Raw genomic sequence first — 24,651 nt, 5'->3', positions numbered from 1 at the left:
TGGAGGTGATCGTTTGTCATTCACTTCCCATAACCATGCAGAATTAACCCAGAGTTAACTCACGCCTGGTCTCATCTGTTGAGTCAGGGTGCGTGTCACATCTAGAGTTAACTCATCCCTCATCCCTTTGGTTGGGACGGGACACCAGCATAATCGTTTCAAGTTATATTTAATGCTAACTTTGCAAATGGTTGAGGCAGTTCCAAATACTGCCATGTGCCTCTTTTGTAACTGCTTTTTAAGTGCTGTGATTGTAATTTGCAGTTCTGCACATGTGTCCCATCAGAATGGAGACTGCTTAACTCAGCGATTAACAGTAACATTATTTTAAATTGGATAAACTGTAACCTAAAGAACCTTTTCTCCAAAGACTGTGAAACACGAAATAACATCTCTAGAGGATTATCACATCAAGAGGCAATAAGAAAGATTTCCTTGTGTGATTCTTGTAGGTATTAGAGAGCTGAAGTAGTCCACCTTTTAAGACAAACACTCTTCTCCTGTTTTTGAAGTTGTATCTCTTATGCATCACCTTGATATGTTTACTGAGGACACCTAGAGGACATCTTTTAAAACTATATGGAAATAAAAAAGCAAATTAAAAAAAAATATAGTTTTTGATATGTCATATGAAGATACGCTCAAGGTAAGAATAGGAGCTGTAGGGTTTACCTTGCTTAAGCTCAAAATTGAAAAAAAAAATTAAAAAAATCTTAAGCTGTTTAGTGGCTTCATATATGGGTACATTCATTCTGGTTTTGAAAATAGGATCTAAATCCCAGTCTAAACCACTTCTGTCAGTAATCAATACCCGCTATATCCTATGTTTCAGGTTATGTGGTGCAGTAACCCAGAACAGACAATGATGTATTTAGTTTGCAATGCTTTTATTAGAATAAGCAGAACAACCAACAATTAACGTTCACAAAATCAATGATATGTCACTGGAATGAAGATGGGAAATCACATCAGTCAGGAAGATGTTGTATTTGGAGACAATGTTTTATGAAGAAATGGTAGACTTTCTCTATGCTCCCTTGAAGAAGAGACACAGCCTTATAGTACCTGCAGCATAACCAAGCTCAAATGCATTCCCAGAAGAAGAATGCTTTGCTAAAGTTTACAATTTCATCCGCAAGTTGTCAAAGTGTAAATTCCAGGATGGTAGCCCAGCAAGTTCAATGGAAAGGACCAGATTTATTCTGAAAGCTGGTTTAATTTCATATAAGTCCTATAGAGAAACTAATTTCTCAATAGCAGTGGAAGGATTTTTCTCAAAACACTGGCCCTGTCTCTCAAGTTATTCAATGACAATGGGAAACGTTCCTAAGCTATCTCCTGAAATTCTCATTCATTCCGGGATACACGTCCTGAATATAAGTTGTGTGAGCAAAAATACCTACACCTAAACATCTGAAAAGTCACACATTTCTTCAATAACGTCTCCCTAGATATTGAAGGTTTTCCACTTGTAGAAAAAGTTGTAAAGATGAGATTATACTACAACACTACAGGAAGGGTGGGCTGTTTCTGAGGGGAAGGCGAGCATTATTTCCAGCTTTTCTTCTTCTCAGGGGGAACAATATTTACCAAAGAAGAGGATTATGTCAGTTGGATTGTGTTTAATCAAGAAAAGGAAAGAGTGGTCAGCCTTAAACTCGTCAAAGTCAGAGGAACGTTTGACGTCTGCTGTTACCTCCTCTGAACCTGTGGCTTCAGTGCCCTCTTCATTAACTTCCATGTACGCCTTGTGGATGGCCTCAGATATCTTCAGGCTCTTTTGTGAAGAGATGCCAGACAAATCAGCAGAAGGGCTGAACAGGTCGGTCATACCCAAGGCCTTTAAGACAGGTGGGAGCTTAATTTTTTCTTCCATCTTCATGCGTGGAAGGTACACCCTCACTCTCTTCCTTTCCATCACATTAGGACTGGTCCACTCCTTCAGTTTTTCAAAGCTGATTTTGTCCTCAAGCTGCAAAGAGAGGCAGGGAATTACATGCCTGAGACAAGAATGCAATGGCCTTAACAGATGAGTTTATACCACTTGTTACTATTTTTTTCCATTTACTTTGCGCACACAGTAGAACTGATACTTAACCTTAAATGTATTTGTTTATCCTGTATGCCTCCTCCTTACTACAGCCTATATATCATCTATCTTGGTGAAGTTCTCCAAAACTTTTTCATCTGAAAATTTCTTCATCAGATCAAGGCGCTTTTTTTTAATGAAAATACAGTTTCGAAAACATCACATAAAATTGGCCCCAAACCTGTTCCTCCTGGAACATATTTTATTGATCCCTTCTCTCATCTTATTTCCTTTAATACTACTTTTCTCATTTTCCTTAGTCAGCTCTTGGAATGCTCTCCTCATCACATCTTTTTTTATTTCTCTTTGGATAAACTTTTCTGTTTTCCAAACCATTTAGTGCTCTCCTGGAAGACTGAAAATACTCTAAATGAAAAAAAAAAAAGTCCTGCTAGTATGTCTGTTTCTGGTACATATGAAGAATACTGCACATAGCAATGTCCTCTTCTGCAGGGCTACAGCAGCACTAGACTCTTTCACCTTTGTTTTATCAGACTGAGTCCAGGGCTCTCCTAAGAGGCCGGTCTCTGCCTGAGCACATGGTAGCACCCGGGCAGCTGTTGTGCTCCTGTCTGCCCAGCACAGCCCTGGTGTGGGCAGCTGGGGTGTAAATGGACAGCAAAGCTCTGACAGTAGACAGGTCCCACTGAAGTGACAACTCTGCCTGCCAGAGCCATACCTTTTCCAGGTCAGAGACGTCATCAGGCAACAGCACCAACATGCTCAGCTCCCCGCTGGTGTACGGAAGCTCCAGGATCTTAATTTTCTCTTCAGTTACCTCTGCCACTTTGAAGGTACCGTTCTGACACATCATTTGCACAGGTTTGGTTTCTTGCTGCAAAAACAAAAATGTGAGGTGATGTGACCAAGGAGAATTTTTTTCTTTAAGCAGGCAACTGCACAAGTCCTTTGAAAGAGAAAGGGCTCAGTCTTCAAGCATGTTGCCTTTGAAGAAGAGCTGTGTTTCCATTTCCCTGTCTCATCTGCTTGTGTGCCCTGGAAGCCTGGTCAGACACAGCTCCTGCAAACACACCTTGGCCTTAGGCTCAGATGCTGACAGTGAGGGGTTGTGATAGCAACAGGTTGTATGTATCACCCAAACTCCTGGCTGTGTGAGCCAACAGCCTGGATTCCTGGCCAGAAGCTGTGTCTGTGTCCCCCTACCTTTGTCACGCTGAAGGGAAATTCCCGAGTGTCTTCTTCTTTAAATGCCGTCTTCCATATCCCTTTGAAGTAAACGGCATTCACAAGGACCAGAACAGTATTGAGATCAACAGAGTCTGGTTCAAGGAAATTTCGGATCTTTCCTTTAAGAAAGAAGCGGGACAGAGAATGTTAAGATACACCTGCTCTGGTGTGCACAAAGGCCTACAGTGAAGGGCATGGGGGTGGAGGGCTTGATTTGTGGAGTTTTGTTTTCATAGCAATAAGGAACCTGCTCTTGCTTGACTCACTTTTTCTAGACATTATAAGGAAAGGAAGACAAGGGTATAGATTATAGTAGGTAGGGGAAAATATCTGCTACCCATTTTTTAGTCCTTACCATCTGACTCTTTCTCCACCCAGGAATTAATGAGCTGTTTGGCTTCCTCTGCAGCTGTTTTGAAGTTAACTTCTTCCAGCTCTGCTCTGTAGAATTTCTTTGCACACTTTAAGTATTCCTGTAAGCGGAAGGATTGCAGCTGTCACACTGACGAGAACTTGAAAATGTATGAATGTGAAGTGCAAGATTGTAAAATGAAGCAGAATGGTCAAAAGAACAGTGAACTTTTACCCCTGTGTTTGAACATGTCAGTCACAGCTGTCTTCCTGTAACTGAATCTTCAAGCTGGACAAGAACTACCTTACATATTTAGGTCTGGTAGGGTTTTTTTGGATAGGATTCTGAGTTAAAATTTTGATTTATTTTATTTATTTTACTAAAACATTTTCAGTTTAACAAACATTTTTAAGGAAAAAGAATGTTTGTTTACTTCTCTTTGTGCCCATTTTTTATTTTCAATACTGTGTTCTTACATTCTCAGATTTCAAAACCAAAGCTTCTTTTCACTGGAAGACTTTATATTTGGCTTTGGAAAAAAAAAAAAAAAACAAAACCAAATTTGACAATTTCAGTCTTTATGCACTCAATTAATAAAATGTATTTAATTTCCCTTAAAAGTTACATTTTTCATTAAAAGCCGTTTCCTAATGAATGAGAAGAAATCTTTGTTATCTCCTTATGGGGGTTGCAACATGGGTGTACTTTATGCTGTTATAATTTCTCCTGGCCTCCACCTAAAAGCCACAGGAAGGTCCAAACTGGTCCTGAACCTGTTCCCTTCATGGCTCACAACCACCTCTTCATCAACAGACAGGGGGCTTATTGTAGGTGGTGCTTCTGTAGGGCAGAGTGGCAGGGGCCTTTATGGAGAATGCCATTGAGGTCAGATCACAGCACAACTCACCTGTACAACGGGGTATGTTTTTTCAATATAGAGTTTATCAGCAATCTCAAGTGAGTATGAAGCATTTCTCCTGGCAATGTCTGAGAGGAGATCCTTGAGTGAATTGTGGATGTATTCAGAACTGCCACACTGAGGTGAAGACAATAAAATAAGAATATATATTGCGTTAGCTTCTTCTTAGCTAGGAAATAAGACCCTAAAGGTTTGTCTCTATTAGTAAGAGTCAAGTTTCAGTGGAATCCTCCCCCACAGACATGAGGCTGTCACCTTTGGGACAGCAGGTTCCCTGGTGATGGTACATTGAACCGGCAAGTTCATCCTTTTCAGGATAAGTCCCCTAAAATGTGCTTTTTTAAAAGTGCAGTTGTGTTCCTGTTACTGATACTTCTGGGCTCTTCTCTCTCTGCCCAGCATACTTCTGCCCTGCGGTGGAGTCTCTCAGCTGCAAGTCTGACCGCTGAACCCTGGCTCCAGGTGCTGGGTCCCTTTCACATGCTGCCCCCAGCAGCACTTGCCCGGGAAGGCATCCTGGTGCCCAAAGCATCCTGCCCCACACTGTCCCTTGTTCTGGTGCAAGATGTGCAACCTGCCTTCTGTCCCTGGTTTTTAACAAATAGGTAGGTTGCACCCTCCTTCCTTCCCTCCCTCCACAGATCCATTTGGTTTGAGGGCATTGCCATAGTTTTTGACATGGCCTGAAACTACCAGGAGGAGAGGCAGAACAGTTCTAGTTTCGTTCCAAGGAGAAAATAAGACAGAAAGGTAAATCTACCTGGGAGTCAATAGCGTCTCCGACTTCTGTAACGTTATCAAAGTGAAGAACCTGCAAGAGAAAATGACAGTGGTAGAAATTACAAGCATGACCAAAAATGATGTGAATTTGAGATTTACACAATGTTTGAGGTAAAGATATTTGCTCAGAAAAAAAAAAAAAAAAAGTGCTGAGAACATAGATGAACTAAAAATTTACAAGTGAGCTTGCAACCGGTTTATGCCCTCTGTTGCCTTTTGAGAAACCACTCTTTACTTAGATTTTTTTTTTTCTACTGAATGCCTAGAAGTTGACTGAGTTACCTATTATGTGCTGCTAATAATAATTCCCTCTTCTCCCTGGGATTTTTCTTCTTTATATATATTTTAAAAATCTCCTCACATTATCTGGAAGATGTCATCATTTAAAAGAAAATCATATAATAAAATTTACTGACTGGTAATCCATTTTGTTATTGTCCTTGACATATTTTTCTTTTCTAAGTCAAAATTAACTGCCCCTTATAATGAAAATATGTTGGTGTTTTGTTTTGTTTTTTTTTTCTGTTTCCCTAAATAACTCTCAATCCAGTTCTCCATTTTGTGGCTTTCACTTATTTCTGGTTCATTAAAACATGTGAGAACCTCGTCAGTGGATGTTTTACTTGGAAAGAACAAGCACAAGCAGAGGTCACTTTGCACCCGTGTGTGTAACTTACCTTCTCCATCTGAGACTGAGTGTTACCTCTTGCTCCCATAAAGACCATGGCCAGGGCTGAAATGATGCTCAGGGGGGAATAGAAGACATTGTCGTTGGGATGCTGGACTCTCACCTCTTTATATAGATCAAAACAGAATTCTCCATTTGCTACACTGATGGAGCCCATTGTGAAATCAGTGTTGTCTAAGGCAAACAGAAAGAGTGTGACTTATTATGATGAAATATATGAATTGTAATACAAGAAATTCAGTGCAGTTGAACCCCTGAACTTGTTGCACAGGCTTTTTTTCAGCAAACAGAATTCATAAACCCTCCTACTGAGCTTTAATGCTCCTGCATTTAAACAATTTAGTTTTTTAATTCTAAATGAGAAATTAAAGGGATAGAAGAAGAAGGAAAAATGGCTGTCATAACACATCACCAGCTTTTCAATGTGGAAGAGTTAGTAAACAAAGCTTTAGTTCATGCAAATAAATACTTAGACTTTATGTATGGCAGAATGTGAAACAGTAAAATAACACAAAACACACATGGGAAGGTGAGATGAGGTTCCTGTAGAGTCATCTTTTAATCATTCATTTCTTCATCATAAACATAAGGTTTTATCAATCTTATTGTAAGAGGCATATACTTTTTTAAATTGCAGATTTAAACTTAAATCATAATAGAAAGAAGTGCTTACCTGATCAGGTTGCCCTATGAAGATAATAGTACAGCTGCTCAGCTGTACTTGGGGTAGACTTGCTGAACCCCTTAAAATATACCTTGCTGATTTTGGGACACGCCCCATGTTGCCTGTTCTCTGTTTACCAAAGAAAATGATGGATGGAGCTCAATGTCACACATGCACTTTTACTTGGAATAACTCCATTCTTTCCGGGGAAAAAAAAAAAAAAAAAAAAAAAAGCCTGATGAAAGGATTTTAACCTAAAATTTTAACCTAAAATCTCCAGAATGGAAGATTTGTTCATCACAGCATGTGAAACCTTGCAGAAAAGGAAAGAGCATGTCGAAATGGCTGAAGCAAAAATAATGATAAAAGCTAATCATTGGAACTTGACTAGTACGTATGATTTGGCTGTGGCAGCGAAAGTGCATCATGTTCAGTGAAAATAAATGAAAAATTGTGAAATTCAGTTTGCACAATGTCTCTGAAGAATTTTGAGTTAATTTCTTTAGTATTCCTCTGTAATGAGTAGTGACAGGCCAGATACCTCTTAAAGTCACCATTCTGTGAACATTTGGTAAGATCAGCATATTCAGGACTGTTTGCTGTGATATGCCCACAGCGTATTTATTGCAACTTTTTTCTCTCCTTTTGTTGGCTGGATTACCAATATCAGTAGTCTTTCTTCCCACCAGAATCCATAGCTCTGGCTGAGGAATGGAGAAACTTCTGCTATGAACGAACTTGAAAAAAAGCACATCCTTCAAATATTAGTTGCCAACTTAATAATATTGAAATAGATTATTCTGCAAAAACGTGTGTAATTGTCTGGTGCCACTCACAGTCTGCATTGTAAAACACTACAGACACAGTGTTTCACAGAGCACAGTTTTTCAACTCAGAACAGTCTATCTCAGGGAACTCAGACACAGTCACAGTCTATGCAGCACAACAGTGGAACAAAGCCATTAATGAGCATATTGTGGGAATACAATTTAATTTCAAACACAAATTCGGATCATCTATAGAGAGAAGAATTATGGTGCTGAAGAAAGGTGTGTTCGGAAAGAGAGGTTGAGCAGAGAAGAAAGACAAGGCTTCTGTTGCTTTTTAAATCCAGATATCAGGATATTTAGAACCCAGACAGATGCTACCAGAAAAGGATTAGACCTTGTTGCTGAAATTGTGAATGGTGGTTTAAGATGAGTTGCTCTTTTCCTTCTCCACAGGTCACAGCACCAGATGCTAGGTTCAAAATGTGCCTTTTGTACACACAGAGACCATTCTGACAGACCTTCCACAAGTAACTTCATGGCACATCAGGTGAACAAACCAGCTGAAGAAAGATTCATGGTCTGCAGGACAGTCATAATATACAATAGCAAGCATAAAGCAGTCGCATAATTTCTTTGAAATAAAAGAATGAACAGACAATAAAAGAAACTACTTTGACCTCTTTACATGCCATGTGATTATAAAACAGAAATCCAAAGTCAATACACAAAATGCCTCTGAAATGGTCTAGAACACATTATGCTTTTGGAGAACAGAGGTGGACTCCTTAACCCTTTCAATTTTCTATGCCAGCGGAAAGACTCCAAACCATCCATCCCTTCCTCCCTTATACAGTCCTTATTAATCCCATTTAGCTGAAGATGTCAGTGCAGTAATTACTGTGACAGGCTCAGTCTGGACTGGTGCACTTATATACAACCAGTGCTTTACATAGAACAGTTTGTAGCGCAGACCAGTCTGCTACATCCTTTGCTATGCAGCAGCAATGCTTTTGAGGAAAGGTCATCATATTTGCAGCCCATGACTGCAAATCTATTGTAAAGAGAATGATCTGTTCTCTCACAGGAGGGGTACATAAATTAGGCACCACTGTTGTGAGTTCTGTTTAGCTGAAAATGGTATCACCACACCAGTGGAAAGACAGGTCAAATGGGTGAATGTATCTGTACGTGGTGAATACCTTTAATTACACAACTAGGAATGCTCCCAAAACTGCAAACTGTTCCTGTGGCTGCTGCCCCTTCTGCCTTTCATGCTGAAGACTGCTTTGTTTCTGTTCAAACAAGCTTTAACACTCACGGCCACGGTCCATTGTTGTATACTTTATAGCTCAGAAGTCAAAGGATTAGCCAATATATTTTACCCTGTCACTTCTAACTTTGGAGTATGCCTTGAATGTTTTTCAAAGTGTCTAGCAGTTTGCTCCAGCTCATCATTGCGAGCCACCTTGACACTTGTGCACCTTCTACCAGAATCACATTTGGATCATCATAGAGAGCCTGTAACTAAGTAGAGACAAAGATGTCCAGTGAGTCAGTACAGTTGTTTCATAACAGCAAATTCACAGTATTAATGTTGCTAGCAATGATATGGCTTTCAAAATACTTCTGAGTTAAATATATCCATTAATGAAAGGAATATTTTTGTTTTGCAGTACAGAAGGGGCAGCACACCCCTCCAGAAGCAAGTTAATACACAAACCAGGTTACTAGTGTTGTCAGCATTTCTATTTTTTTATTGGTTGAATGAATGATTAATGTAAAGAGGGCTGCAGAAGCAGTAAAATCATTCTACAAGTAAGTAAAAATCTTGATCATGATCAGCCAACAGTGCAGAATTGTAAGAATATGAGAGATACTGCACAGTTTACTCGCTGACTTTACATCTGTCATGGAGTCTAGTCAGATTAAGCAAACCTTCCTGTAGTCGAAACTCTTCCTAGGATAAAAGATAATGGATTGACCTATCCAGCACAGCTGTGTAATGTAACACAAACACAAAAGGATGTGTTTTGCCACGTGTCCTTGTTTCAACAATGCTTGTCCCAAGAAAGAGGTCAGCTGAGGCTCTACTGTCCTTTGCTCTGCCAGGCATTTCATTGTGGAGCTGTCCCTAAACCAACAGACGCTTGGACATTTGAGCCTTTCCAAAAGGCTATGAAGTCCAGGTCAAAGCCTCTGCTCCAATCACAACAATCCACACAGAACTCAAGATTTTGTTCTCACCCACGTTGCTGCTCTTTTGTCAGTAGGAAGGAGCACATTTATTGTTTCATGTTTGTCTTGCTCTGAGTGACTGCCAGTGATTGTTTAGTTGCCATTGCAGGCCTTGGTGCTGTAACTATCAATGATGATTTGTCTCTCAGTTGTCCTGTAGGGCTGTGTTCTTTCCCCAAGTCAAAGAAAAGGATGTGTCAGGCCAAACTCCTTCAGACAGGAGCTCATAGCCCACCTAGCACCTTTCTGCAGCAGTGTTGTGCCATTCTGAAGAGACTGATGTGGTTGTCTACAGTGCTGCCTTGATCATTCACTGGCTGTGACAGATGTGCATACCTCAGTGTTGGTACAGTGGATTTCTCCAGTGACATGATTTTCAGAAGGCTCCTGTCTTGTTCACAAGTCTCTCACACTTACTCACTGCATTTGCTTAGCAGCGCACACAGTGTCCAGGGTCTGCTTGCTATACAGGTTCTGGACCAGAACACACAGCAGTCTCTTTATTAGTCACCACAGCATATGTGAAGTCCTTTATTCATCCCTCAAGTCCCTGGGATCAGTCAACAGCCAGGAGGAGGCTGTGGATGGTCTTACCTCACCGGGTCCTAAAGAGGCAGCATGGTAACCAGCCCCTTACATCCAGCATGCAGTCAACATGGGGCAGTCAACATGGCTTCACCAAAGGGAAGTCGTGCTTAACCAACCTCATTGACTTTTATGAGGACATAACAAGATGGATGGATGATGGCAGAGCGGTGGACGTGGTCTACCTTGATTTCAGTAAAGCGTTTGACACAGTCTCCCACAGCATCCTCACAGCTAAACTGAGAGAGTGCGGTCTGGATGGCCAGGCAGTGAGGTGGACAGTGAACTGGCTGAAGGGAAGAAGCCAGAGAGTCATGGTCAATGGTGCGGAGTCTAGTTGGAGGCCTGTATCTAGTGGAGTGCCTCAAGGGTCAGTACTGGGACCAGTATTATTCAATATATTCATCAACGATTTGGATGAGGGAATGAGCAAGTTTGCTGATGACACCAAGCTGGGAGGAGTGGCTGACACGCCAGAAGGCTGTGCTGCCATCCAGCGAGACCTGGACAGGCTGGAGAGTTGGGCGGGGGAAAATTTAATGAAATATAACAAGGGAAAGTGTAGAGTCTTGCATCTGGGTAGGAACAAGCCCAGGTTCCAGTATAAGTTGAGGAATGACCTATTAGAGAGCAGTGTAGGGGAAAGGGACCTGGGGGTCCTGGTGGACGACAGGATGACCATGAGCCAGCACTGTGTCCTTGTGGCCAGGAAGGCCAATGGTACCTGGGGTGTATTAGAAGTGGGGTGGTTAGTAGGTCAAGAGAGGTTCTCCTTCCCCTCTACTCTGCCCTGGTGAGACCACACCTGGAATATTGTGTCCAGTTCTGGGCCCCTCAGTTCCAGAAGGACAGGGAACTGCTGGAGAGAGTCCAGTGCAGGGCAACAAAGATGATTAAGGGAGTGGAGCATCTTCCTTATGAGGAAAGGCTGAGGGAGCTGGGTCTCTTTAGCTTGGAGGAGACTGAGGGGTGACCTCATTAATGTTTATAAATATATAAAGGGTGAGTGTCACGAGGATGAAGCCAGGCTCTTCTCGGTGACAACCAATGATAGGACAAGGGATAATGAAGCTAGGCTCTTCTCGGTGACAACCAATGATAGGACAAGGGATAATGGGTTCAAACTGGAACATAAGAGGTTCCACTTAAATTTGAGAAGAAACTTCTTCACAGTAAGGGTAACAGAGCACTGGAACAGGCTGCCCAGGGAGGTTGTGGAGTCTCCTACTCTGGAGACATTCAAAACCTGCCTGGACACATTCCTGTGTAACCTCATCTAGGTGTTCCTGCTCCAGCAGGGGGATTGGACTAGATGATCTTTTGAGGTCCCTTCCAATCCCTAACGTTCTGTGATTCTGTGAAGGTGCAGGACAGGTGGACACTGGCATGGGAACAACTAGTTTACTGGTTGTGCCATATGGGAGCTCAGTTAGCAGAGTCTCTCTCTGCAGAGAAGACTGCTCGTGACAGCCCAGGACTAGCACTGCTCGTGTCACCATGCCTTTCACTTTACCTCCCACCTTTCACTGGAAGCCTGCCTAGCATATCAGTTACCTTGGCACATGCTCTGGGGAAAAATAACATTTTTGTTTTGCACAAAATAGGATAAACTAATCTCTCGATTTGTTTCAACACAGACATCTTTCCATGTAGCCTTCCTCTTCTCTGACTAGTAGCCTACTGAGATTCTTAATAATATTGCTAGCATGTTTTCTGCCTCCCCTACAGGAAAAGACTGCTGCAGAAAAGAAGGATAAAGGCTGCTGCTGCACGAAGCTCCATGCCATCATGTCAGCATTGCAGAAAAGAACAGAGGGTCCTGGCAGGCACCAAGTTGACCATTCGCCCTTGTGGCAAAGAAAGTCAACAGCACCATGGGCTGCATTAGAAAAAACATTACCAGCAGGCAAAGGGAGGTTATCCTTCCCCTCTGCTCAGTGCTGGTGGGACTGCAGATGGAGCACTGTGTCTGGCTCTGGGCTTTCTGTTACAAAAGAGATGTCGATGTACTAGACTAGGACCAGAGGAGATCCGCAAAGGTGATGAAGAGATTAAAGCACCTGTCATGAGAGGAGAGGCTCAGAGAGATAAGACTTGTTATCCTGGAGAGGAGAAAGTGCAGTGGAGATCTTATCCATGTGCATAACTTACTTGATGGGAGGGTGAAAAGAAGATGGAGGCAGACTTCCTCCAGTGAACAAGCAAGAGGGAATGGTCACAACTTCAAGTAGCATAAATTCCATTTAAACATAAGAACATACATTTGTTTTGGGGAGAGAGGTAAAACCAGGCTGCCCAGAGAGGTTGAGGAGTCTCCAAACTTGGAAATATTCAAAATCCAGCAGGACAGGGTCCTGAGCAACCTGCTGTAGCTGACCCTGTCTGAAGGGGGGACCTTGGAATAGGCAGTTGGCAGAGGTCACTTCCAATCTCAGCTGTTCTGTGATTTTGTGTTACATGTAGAGGAAGATCTCAAAGGACATGGAGACAGCGGGGTCTTTGCACACTAATGTGCCAACAAAGTACAGTGGTATAGATGAGGCACTTGGAATGGGAGCACATGGCAAATCCCACAAAGGAGTACTGTTCCCATGTTGTATGGGGAGCAACATCTCATACTGAGAGGCCCTTGAACCTCTCTTTGTACTTTCTGGAGGTGTGTTAGCTGCACCAAGACATGTAGAAGGTTTCAGATCTTGCCTTGCCCCCCATGTGTTACCTGCCAAGCTTTCCATGTGATGCTGCACAGCAGTCTGTCAGAAACACGGGGTCTCAATTCTTCAGAAAACAAAAATGCCAGAAGCCATTGGAAAGCTATCACAAAAATTCCAGTAGAAACAAGGAGGTTTTCAAGGCTTATTTTTGTATTTATCAAATAGAAATCTCTTGAGCATTTTAATATTGTTATAATTTTGGCCCTTTGGTTGTTTGTTTTGTTTTAAAGCAAATAGACTCAGCTGCCTATTAGCATGAGAATGAGAACCATTCCTGGGAAATGAAACCTGCCAGGTGCAAGTGCAGAGGTGCTGAGGCAGAGCACAGGGTCCAGCCGTGCTGCGGGAGCACCTGCACCTTGCCACTGCCTGCTTGCTCAGTGGGTGAGGGGACAGAAGGGCTTGACCACAGACCCCATCTCTCTAGCTGCTTCTCCCAAATCTCCCCAGGGTTCTGGAGATCTCAGAGGCCATGGCAGGCATTCATTATCCCACTGGCCACGTCCACCACCCCTTCACGGGCAATACTTTTCAACTGCTCTGTGCCTCCTACCAGGACCAGGTCTTTGTCATTGGAACTTTGTTGCAGATTTAGTTCAGCATCACTGAATTTGCACTTTTTGCTGCCTCCTGTTTTCACTTTTGGGAAAGTGGAAACTTTGTAGTTGCTTTAAAGCCTCATAACTTCTTTGCTTTTTTCCCACTCCTTCATTTTAACCTTTGTTGTCGCCCAGGAAACAACATTGGTTACTGAGGCATATCTTTGTACTTTAAGCACTTTCCAGTTTAATAATCATAGGAAGGCTAGTTTGCAAATGTAACCCTTTTCAAGTCTTCTTATTGTTTAAGTGTACTGGCTTTTAAATTTAACAGACTGAAACAAGTGCTTCTGGCTACAAGAGGTGCAAAAGGTGAATAAACTGCTTATTATAAACCTTAAGACACTGAAATTTCACATCTCTTGGCACTGTTCACACCACTGCTTTCATGTCTAAAGAAGCAAAATGAAATTATACTTGGTAAAATAGCTGGTTTTACTACTGAAGGACAACTGCGTCTGTATCACAAAGAACCTCATGATAGTCAAATAATGTGAATGTCAGACCTGTAGCACCAGCTGCTTTCCTCTACAGATCTGCTTTTTATCATACCACACTATGTGCTAATGTGGAAATAACCAACATTAATGACAGAGTTCCTCCTCTCAAGACTCTCAACGGGGAATGTTTTGCCTAGTGGTTGTCAATCTAGTTATTCTTTCTTATTTCTTTTGAGTTACATGATTTTCAGATTATTTCATCTTCTAAAATGGTAGAGCTGCTGCAATAGTAGTTCCTTTAAATATTTGCTAGACTTATTGTCAGTGCATCTTTAATACCCTTTGAAATTTTATTGAAAAATACATAAGAGTAAATTAGTATTCCATTGGGCTATTTCTTGGTAACCTTTAATAAAGAAAGAAATCAAACTCTAGATGTGTGCATTTATGCATTTCATAAATGCCTAGAAAACTTCATATCTACATGCTTTATTCATTCTAAAACAGGATTTTGTACTAAATCCCATTTTACTCACGACAGTTACCAATGTAATGATATTTTTAAGGGTCTGTGGTCCATAAAATTGATATCATCTTCATGACAAGCATTTGTGATAATTTTTTTATTGTTAACAAAAAAAAAATCAGAAGTATGCATCAAAATCAATAATGTAGGACTAAAATGAAAACAGGACATAGTATTGAGCCAATATATCCATATTTGCAGATGACATTGGACACATAGGAAGAAAAAAGATAATATTAGGATTCTCATGTATTTCTTAAAAAACAAGAGATGTAGCCTTAAACTATCATAGGAACACAGAAGCACAGCTGCATTCATGGAAGAGTAATGCACTCGAGCTTTGAACTTCACCTGAGGGCTTTCCAGGGACTAATTGAACTTTACTTGCTAAGCAAGCTCAACAGAGACAGGGATTTTTTGAAAGCTGTGTTTTTTCACAAAATTCCCATGGAGAAATCTTTAGTACCACTTGCAGGACTTTTCACAAAAAAATCTAAATGTTCTCAAATTTGAACCATCTTCCAATATTTTAAATAAGAATTCAGGCAGCTTTTATGTCTGGCAGTTCTGAGTTCTGGATCATTTGAATCACCTGGATGTCCATGTTTCAGGCTTTGAATTTACACTCTGTGAGAAGGCATAACTGCACCTACAGAAAGTTAGATCTCTTTGTGCTCTCTGAAGTGGGAGACTCCCCACAACTTTGGAGAACCTCTGCAAGAAATTGAGAACTAGACGAGGAACTCGTGGTGAGAGGACAACTCTGGTGATAGTGGACACATACACCCTTTACCAACAGCTAAGTAAAACACATTAACATTTACATAGGCACCAGCCAATAGCCTGCATAGCAGAATCCTATCCACAAGCACCTCCTCCAGACGGGATATCTCAAACCCTGTGGTTCAGGAACAGCAGCATGGGTTTGTCAGCAGGATGCTATCTGGGAATGAGATGAGCACCACCCACGCAGAGCTTTCTGTGTAATAGATTCCCAAAGACTTGGAATCGTGCCTGCAACTTATTCCTCAAGTGAAAATCACTTGTCCCCTTCCTGGCTGGTGGGTGCCTCTAGTCTCTATTGGCTCAGTCTTGGCTCAGCTCAAGCAATCCTGAAAGAAGTATGAGAAGGGAAAGGAGTAAACACAAACACACTTGCTGCTGTTTCCTCACCTGCAATTATGTCTTTGCTATAGAAGCTTCCCAAATGGGCATTTCTTAGATTAGGTTTTCCACGTGGAGCAAATATTGAAAAGATGAGATTACATCACAATGTTACACTAAAAGGGGTGTGTTTCTGAGGGGAAGGCAAACATTACTTCCAGCTCTTTCTTTCTTTAGGGGGAACAATATCTACCTAAGAAGAGGATGCTGTTAGTTGGATTGTGTTTGATCAAGAAAAGGAAAGGGTGGTCAGCCTTAAACTCTTCAAGTTCAAAGGAATGTTTGATGTCTCCCATCACCCCTGCTGAGTCAGGCATCTCGGTGCCCTCTTCATTAACTTCCATGTACGCCTTGTGGATGGCCTTAGATATCTTCAGGGCCTTTTGTGAAGAGATGCCAGACAGACTGGCTGAAGGGCTGAACAGGTCAGTCATACCCAAGGCCTTTAAGACAAATGTGAGGTTATATTTTTCCTCCATCTTCATGCGTGGGAGGTACACTTTCACTTTCTTCTTTTCCATCACATTAGGACTGGTCCACTCTGTCAGTTTTTCAAAGCTGATTTTGTTCTCAAGCTGCAAAAAGAGGCAGGGAATGAAATGCTTGGGATGTGAACACAATTTCTTCCTACCATTAAATCAAAAATAAAATTTAAAAGAAAAAAGTCCTAGTGTAGGCAGCTATGGTGTAAATGAACAGCAAAAGCTCTGGATGGTAGCCAGGTCCTACTGAAGTGACAACTCTAATGGTCTGCCAGCCAGGATCATACCTTCTCCAGGTCAGAGATGTCGTCGGGCAACAGCACCAACATGCTCAGCTCCCCGCTGGCGTACGGAAGCTCCAGGATCTTAATTTTTTCTGCAGTCACTGCTGCCACTTTGAAGGTACTGTTCTGATACATCATTTGCACAGGTTTGGTTTCTTGCTGCAAAATAGAAATCATAGAATATGAAATCACAGAATGTGAAACGTGAGGTGATGTGACCAGGGAGAATTTTTTCTTTAAGCAGGCAAATGTACAAGTCCTTTGAAAAAGACAGGGCTCAGTCTTCAAGCATGTTGCCTTTGAAGAAGAGCTGTATCTCCATTTTCATCTTTCATCTGCTGGCTTGCCCTGGTCAGACACAGCACTTGCAAATCTGACAGTGAGGGACTCAGCTAAACCACACGGCCAATGACCACATCTTGTGTGTATCACCCAAACTCCTGTCTGTGTGAGCCAACAGCCTGGATTCCTGGCCAGAAGCTGTGTCTGTGTCCCCCTACCTTTGTCACTCTGAAGGGAAATTCCCGAGTGTCTTCTTCTTTAAATGCCGTCTTCCATATCCCTTTGAAGTAAACGGCATTCACAAGGACCAGAACAGTATCAAGATCAACCGAGCCTGGTTCAAGGAAACCTTGGATCTTTCCTTTAACAAAGAAGCAGGGCAGAGAGTGTAAAATTTCATAGCAATAGTGTTGCATTTTAGAGGTCTATTGGCATGCTGCTGCTTGACTTGACTTCCTCTCCTTCAAAGGTCTGCTTATGGAATTCAGGTTCAGACTGAGGGGTGACCTCGTTAGTGTTTATAAATATGTAAAGGGTGAGTGTCACAAGGATGGAGCCAGGCTCATCTCGGTGACAACCAGTGATAGGACAAGGGGCAATGGATACAAACTAGAACACAAGAGGTTCCACTTAAATTTGAGAAGAAACTTCTTCACAGTGAGGCTGACAGAGCACTGGAACAGGCTGCCCAGGGGGGTTGTGGAGTCTCCTACTCTGGAGACATTCAAAACCCACCTGGATGCCTTCCTGTGTAGCCTCATTTAAGTGTTCCTGCTCCAGCAGGGGGATTGGACTAGATGATCTTTTGAGGTCCCTTCCAATTCCTTACATTCTGTGATTCTGTGATTTGTGAGGATTAGTTAATTCAGAATGACTGGCACCTGTCCAGACATTTCTGCAAGAAGACAGGTAGGTTCAAGAGTGGTATGCATCCCCAGGAATATTTCTAACCAGCACTTGGAAAAAAAGTTATATAGAAAAGAAAGAACAGGAGAGGAAAGCAGCAATGTAGATTTTCTGTTTCTCACTGTGCTTTTCAGTTTCTCACTGTGCTTCTTTCTCACAATTCACTCTTGTTTTTCTTCCCACCTCAGCTCCTGAAACATTCTTTCCCATCCTCAGCCCAGTGTGTGCATTACCTTCTCCCCTGGAAGCCCACTGTTTACTCATCCAACACATGCTTGTAAAATTATGTCAATATTCTAGAGAAGCTGAGACTAACTTTGCATGAGTTAAGCTCTTCAAACACAAAAAGTGTGCATATCCTGGCACCTCTGCCTTTGCCAGATATGTTTAAAACACACTGTCAGTGCCACACAGGTGCAATAGAGTCATCCCTTTCCACAGGAAATATCCTCTAAAAGGGATGAGAGGAGGAAATTTCTCCTCTAATATTTAGTCTTTTTAGAAGTAGTTCAAATACAGTTGCAAAAGGGAAGTATATTTCAAAATCTTGTCTGACCTTACCATTTGTCTGATTTTCCACCCAGGTATTAATGAGCTGTCTGGCTTGATTTGGTGCTGTTTTGAAATTGACCATTTCCAGACCTGCTCTGTACAGTTTCTTCACACATTTTAAGTAGATCTATAAAGACAGTAATTGTAGTCACCAAACTAGTAATTTTTTAAAAACAGTATGAAGGTGAAATAAAATATGGCTAAAAGGATTTTTGTAGTGATGCCATTGTCAGGCTGTTCTCATTGCTTCTTTCCTTGAAGAACTTGTCAAAACTGGGCCAGAAAAGTTATTCTGATCCATGATATTTTTAGATCTGATCAGTTAAGAGTAAACATTAGAAATATTTAAAAATTTTCTTGAAGAAAGTCTGACCCCGAAACAGTTCCATGTTGATTTGAGAGTGTTTTATTATCATTATTTCCAATCCTTTTTTAAAAGCATTTTTTCCTTCTTTTTAAAGATAAGTTTCTTTGATTTAAAGTATTTGAATGTTTTGTATTGAAAGTGCTAAATGAAAGCTTTTTACGCTTTGAAAAGACGATTTGAGGTGAAGTTTTCAAGTGAAGAAATGTGATGAAGTCAAATTAGTTCCTGAAAAAATAACTCAAACAACCTATTAAAATGAAAACACTTTGGGGGAGCAAGTGGGGAGGTGGGATTACATTAACAAATAGTTTTGTTTATTACTCCATTCATTTTTTAATAGGACCATTGTTTTGCCTGGAATTACTTTTCATTCAGGTTGTTGTCAGGGCTGTGGCAAAGGGAAAAGCTGTGGAAGTCCACACCAGTGGGGACGACTGGATTAACAGATCATTACTCTGGCCGGTCCTCCTGGATTACAGGTTTACACAGGGTTTAGCAAGAAATCACTCTAATGTACAACTTACCGGTAGGATTGGATGTGTCTTTTCAGCGTAGAGTCTGTTGGCAATGTGGAGTGAATAATTGGCTTTTGGTGCAGTGATATCAGAGAGGAGTTCTTTAAACAGTAGATGGATATTCACAGACTTGCCACACTGAGTTGATGATAAGATACAGCTGTTAGCTTATTTTACTACCCTGTTTCCCCCAAAATAAGACAGGGTCTTATATTAATTTTTGCTCCAAAAGATGCTTACTTTTTTATATGTATAGCTGCCTGGGCACTATTTAAATTGATTTTTTCAAGAACTGGAACTGGGGCTTATTTTTGGAGTAGGTATTATATTTCAAGTATCCTCAAAAATCCTGAAAAATCATGCTAGGGCTTATTTTTGGGGTAGATCTTATTTTCAGGGAAACAGGGTAGAAAGAGAAATATTTATAAAATACAAATAACCAGGGAAAATATGCAGAGTTTAGAGGGAGTCCAGTGGAGAGTTACAAAGATGATGAGGGGTCTGGAGCATCTTTTTTATGAGGAAAGACTGAGAGAGCAGGGTCTGTTCAGCCTGGAGAAGAGAAGGCTGAGAGGGGATCTCATCAATATTTATAAATATCTCAAAGGTGGGTGTCAAGAGGATGGGACCAGACTCCTTTCAGTGGTGGCCAATGATAGGATGAGGGGCAACAGACACAAACTGAAGCACAGGAGTTTCCATCTGAATATGAGGAGAAACTTCTTTACTTTGAGGATGCCAGAGCACAGGAACAGGCTGCCCAGAGAGGTTGTGGAGTCTCCTTCTCTGGAGACATTCAGACCAGCCTGGACACATTCCTGTGCAATCAGCTCTGGGTGAACTTGCCTTAGCAGGTGGGTTGGACTAGGTGATCTCCAGGGGTCCCTTCCAACACCAACCATTCTGTGATTCTGTGATTTGTAAATGAACATGTAGTATAGTCTATAAGCTCCATGGGAGAGATATTCAATATAAGCAACTAATGAGGTACCATTAATTCATAGCATGTGATGACACTCACTCTATGTGATAACCAGCAGACAATTTCAGTGATGAATCTGAAACCATATGGCTCAGGAGTGAGATGAAAAAAAGAAAAGTTCAGGTGTCAATGACTGCAGTGGGCAAATTGTCATAGATATAGAGCCTCTAGTTCATAGCTTCTGCTTGCATTTTCATGGCAGCTTTCTGCTGAAGCCGCAGATGGGAGAAGAGTGCTAGATGACAAGGGAGTCAGGAAGTGTCTCATAATACAGTGAAAAAAATTTGATCAGCTATCTAATGTCCCGAGAATAGTGTGCCATGTGATAGAGTCTAAGAGCATGTAAGAAAATTGCACAATGCTCAGCAGTGCCTGGGACTTCAGTATATAAGAAGGAGAATTGTGTTGAACTGCTCCTTTCTAAATGCTTAATCAGCCACTAAGTGCTCTAGCTGATATTACCTTCATTTTTTCTTTATTAAAAAAAAAAAAAAGCAAGGGGGAAGGAAATCTTCTAGTTCTTTGCAAGTTCCACCTTGTACTTGTGGATCTCAAGTGGGTGAAGACAGGCCAGGGAGCATGGGTTGTGTTATCTTTACAGAGGCAGCAGATTAACATGGAGGAAAGCACACTGGTGGTATCAAGGTATTGGGACCCCTCATGGTGCTCTTGGGGTAGCAGTGAGAATTGGAGGCTGGAAAAGGCCTTGTAGCTTCTGAAAGAGTGTTGGTTACTTTCCAGCCCTCGAGGCTTCTCGGCTCTTTTCTGCCAAAGTGTCTGCCTGCCCCGCTTCACAGTCTCAGTTGCAAGTCTGACTGTCGTACCCTGGCTCCAAGTGCTGAGCCCCTTTCAAGTGCTGTCCCCTAGCAGCACTTGCATGTGTGCAGATGCTCATCCACACAAGAAGGCAGTCTGGTGTTCCTATCCTGTTCTGTCACTTGTTCTGGTGCAACATGTGCAACCTGCCTTCTTTACCTGGTCTTTTTAACTTACATATCTTAGATTAAGAGCATTAGCAAAGGTTTGGGAAGGTGTTGAACCTACTTGAAGCACAGTCAGAATAGCCTGTTCTCAGGAGAAAAATATGAAAGGGAAATAAATGTACCTTAGATTTCTTTACCTTGGTCTGAATAGTTCCTCCAAGTCCTGCAATTTTGTCGAAGTGAAGAACCTGCAATTGAAAGTAGCAATAGAAGAAATTAAGTATGTGAAGTCTACTGAGAGTTACTGATATTTGTGTTGAAACTATAGGTTTGGACTAATCAGATCATAAATGAACTGAGAACTTCATGTGAGCTTTAAATCGGGGGTTTTTTACTGCTCGTGCCACCTGGAAAATTTGTGACTATGACCCTCAGTTTAGATACCTTATTTTCCAGTTAATGGTATTCAGTCTATAAACTAGATACAACCTTTCTGCATTGTATTTATAACTGTAACTCTTGTTTTCCAGATGTTTCATCTTTTGTGTGTTACAAGGTATACTTTCCACCTGAAAGGAATCAGGTCTGTGAGAAAATATAAACTGAAGCAAGAGACCTGCCTTAAACATTCTCCAAGACTGCTCTGTCTTAATGGAAACCAAAGGCCATTCTTGCCCCTCATGGGGAAAAGCAACAGTATATGAAAATAAAACAGCTCCAGATCCAAACCTCGTGGTTTGGAATGCCATTCTTTTTCTAGGCAAGTTTGAATCCAGTGCCAAATATGACTATGTGACTTTCTTCCCTCCACTGGAGAAATTCCCAGAGGTGTACATGGACCATCTGTTGCTGGGTTGAACAGGATCAAAAGGAGTTTGTAAGCATGTATGTAACTTACCTTCTCCATCTGATACTCAGTGTTACCCCTTGCTCCCAGATAAACCATGGCCAAGGCTGCAATGATGCTCAGGGGAGAATAGAAGATGTTCTCGTTGGCATGTTGGACTTTCAGCTCTTTGAATACATCAAAAGAAAATCCTGCATTTGCTGCACTGATGGAGCCCATTGTGAAATCAGTGTTGTCTGAAGCAAACAGAAATATGACTGCATAGTTGTGACATGTAGCACTTGTTTTAAAAAGTACCGTCAATAGCCCAGAAAGCAGTAGTTTGTTGCTATTTTTGGGATGCTGGACCAATGAAGCCTACAAATTCTGTGATCCTTATAAATATTGTAAATCCTGAGCCATTTATCTCTGAATGCATGTTTGCTTTCTTTCAGCAAGATACTAGCTCATCATCAAGATAATATCTTGTACTTGCCTTTTAGGAAATAGTTTCATCCGTGCTTCAATATGATAAAAATAACACTGGATGAATGAGTTTCACTGTGGCCATCCAGAGAACTCTGAATGGTATTTGAGACAATGCAAATGTCATATTTTATTTCTTCCGTGACTGCTCTGGACCATGCCCTGCATCCTGGTATCCTCACTCGTCTCTTAGTGTGCTTCCTACTGTTGCTTAGTACAACCAGACACAAATTTGGAGGTTGCTTTCCTGTAGTTTGTAGGAACAATGGGAACAAGTTGCTCTGTAAACTCAGCCAGTTGCTTAGATACTGGAACTCTAGATTATGGGGAGCTCTTTGTTGTAGTCCCATTTTAGACATTTAATCTTGGCTGATGCTTTTTTAATTGGTTAAAATGCAAGCATATGTTAACATATAAATATGGGTTTTGGCAGTACAGCTTGAAACAGTGCAGAGCTGCATTCATTCTGACAGGTGCAAGACCTGTACATGCAAATGAATGTGACATGTTAAGGATACTTCTTGAAACCTGTAGTCATTCTCTCTTTTGAATCTGAGATCAAGAAAGTTGCATACTGTTCTTGTATCTCTAAAACAGTTAAAGCTAGAGGAATAGCAGCATATCCGTAGTTTGGAGCAGATGTGGTGGATCGTGTCACCTGAGAGACACCTGGCATTAATGGCTATGGAACCACAGACTCTGAATCATTATACTGCACCTCTCCTGTCTTCTTCAGACAGTAAGATTGAGAAAAGATAAATGCCTTTATTCCCAAAATAATTATTAAGATTATAAAAAACAAACAAACAAAACAAAAACAAAACACAAAACCAAAACCAAACCCACCAGTTTTAATGTGACACCAGATTTACAAAAAAAAAAAAAAAAAAGTGTTTCTACTCAAAGCTGTGGTGTACAAACAGTCATATTTTGCACACCTAAAAGTATTTGACAGTCAAACAGTATAAGATATATTGATAAGGCAAGATAAAATTACTGTATATGCTGTCTTTTTACGTATCTGGCTTATACTTACCATAAAGTTCTTAAACATCCCTTTTTTTTTTCCATATTAAAGAATACAAGTTAGAAATTATATTTTACTTGAAGAAATACTTACCCCACAAACTTCAAAGAGGCATATAATAATCCAACTTGCCAGTTGAACCTAAACAGATTCTCTGAGCTCTTGGTGATATATATTGTACCATTTGAGACACTCCCACTGTTAGCCCTCAGAGAGTCATCTTTTGACTCACTACTTTTTGTCACGACCTTTTGATTCATTGCACTTTTAAACATTGAGTAGACCAATGTTAGATTGGTACTCTACCTGCAGCATGTCAATCTTTATTTAATGAAGTAAAACCTAATGAAAAAATTGGATTATTTAAGCTTTTGCCATTAGTTAAAGGCTGTACCAAAGTAATTGGAGTTCAAGTCTAAAATGATGCTTCATGTAGTTCTCTTGAACTTGCACATTAATGTGATTGAGCCATACAGGTAACTAAAAGCGAATGCAAAAACATGAACAAAAACAGTGTTACAAATATATCCAGTGAAACAAAATGTATTTTTAATAAACCTAGCTGTAACATCAGATCAGGTGGTTCTTACACTCAAGTAAAGCTAAAGATCTCAAAATATTACAGGAAAATAAGACCTAGTCAGAGTGCACTGATCTGGGAGTGAGCAACCGGTTCCCACCACAGTCCATCACTAGTGAGCATCCACGGATACAGCTGAAGAAAGGGTCTTGTATTACCAGGGAGTTCAAAAAAGTGCATCAGTCCCTGAAAATGTAGCTGCTTTTCTTCTTCTCACCTGTAAAGCGCTGCAAGTGTGGAAAGCACTGTAACTCACTCTCACCAAGGGTGAAAGGTAAAGTGGGCTAACCACTGAAGGTTTAATGTGTGTGCAACAACTCACTACAGCATCTGTGCAGTGGAACAGAGGGACAACTGTTCCTCATGGACAGTGACCATCTGATGATGGCAAAATAATGCAATTCCAAGCAGAGACAGCTGTGGGAATGATCATTCTATTCAGATGAGTTTTAAATACATTTTCTTCGTATAAGAAAAACTCAGTGTTTTCTGTTTTTTTCCAAGACCAAAATAGTACTGAGAGGTGTTTTGGTCTGCCAAAATGCAGAAGTATGTTCCTGTAGTCCAAAGACTGGTGTGGTTTATAGCTTATACTCTTTAAAACCACAGCCACATCTATTTCTGTATGTAGGTGAGATTAGAGTTTTTTACCTGAGGTCAAACTATAGGGTCTGCAGCATACATGTGGAGGAGGGGAGAAGGACTCGGAATAAGCACATTTTACTA

The 24,651-nt window shown here is 41.0% G+C and overlaps 2 protein-coding genes across 2 annotated transcripts; both read right to left on the bottom strand.

Annotated features, from left to right (window-relative positions):
* Window positions 1-1,570: 1,570 nt before the first annotated feature.
* On the bottom strand, window positions 1,571-6,173 carry LOC309435834 (ovalbumin-related protein Y-like; the record flags this gene model as incomplete). Its single annotated transcript, XM_082044576.1, has 7 exons — window positions 1,571-1,972; window positions 2,769-2,924; window positions 3,254-3,396; window positions 3,633-3,750; window positions 4,537-4,665; window positions 5,309-5,359; window positions 6,006-6,173. 7 exons carry the CDS (start codon window positions 6,171-6,173, stop codon window positions 1,571-1,573), a joined length of 1,167 nt encoding a protein of 388 aa, XP_081900702.1.
* Window positions 6,174-15,886: 9,713 nt separating this feature from the next.
* Window positions 15,887-22,072, bottom strand: LOC309435659 (ovalbumin-related protein X-like; the record flags this gene model as incomplete). Its single annotated transcript, XM_082044168.1, has 7 exons — window positions 15,887-16,288; window positions 16,483-16,638; window positions 16,980-17,122; window positions 18,229-18,346; window positions 19,111-19,239; window positions 21,204-21,254; window positions 21,905-22,072. The coding sequence occupies 7 exons, from the start codon at window positions 22,070-22,072 to the stop codon at window positions 15,887-15,889; spliced, it is 1,167 nt and encodes a 388-aa protein (XP_081900294.1).
* Between the last annotated feature and the right edge of the window lie 2,579 nt (window positions 22,073-24,651).

The sequence above is a fragment of the Streptopelia decaocto genome (genome assembly GCF_964273445.1).
Source record: "Streptopelia decaocto genome assembly, chromosome: 2".
NCBI lineage: Eukaryota > Metazoa > Chordata > Aves > Columbiformes > Columbidae > Streptopelia > Streptopelia decaocto.
This window is presented reverse-complemented; position numbering and strand designations above follow the sequence as displayed.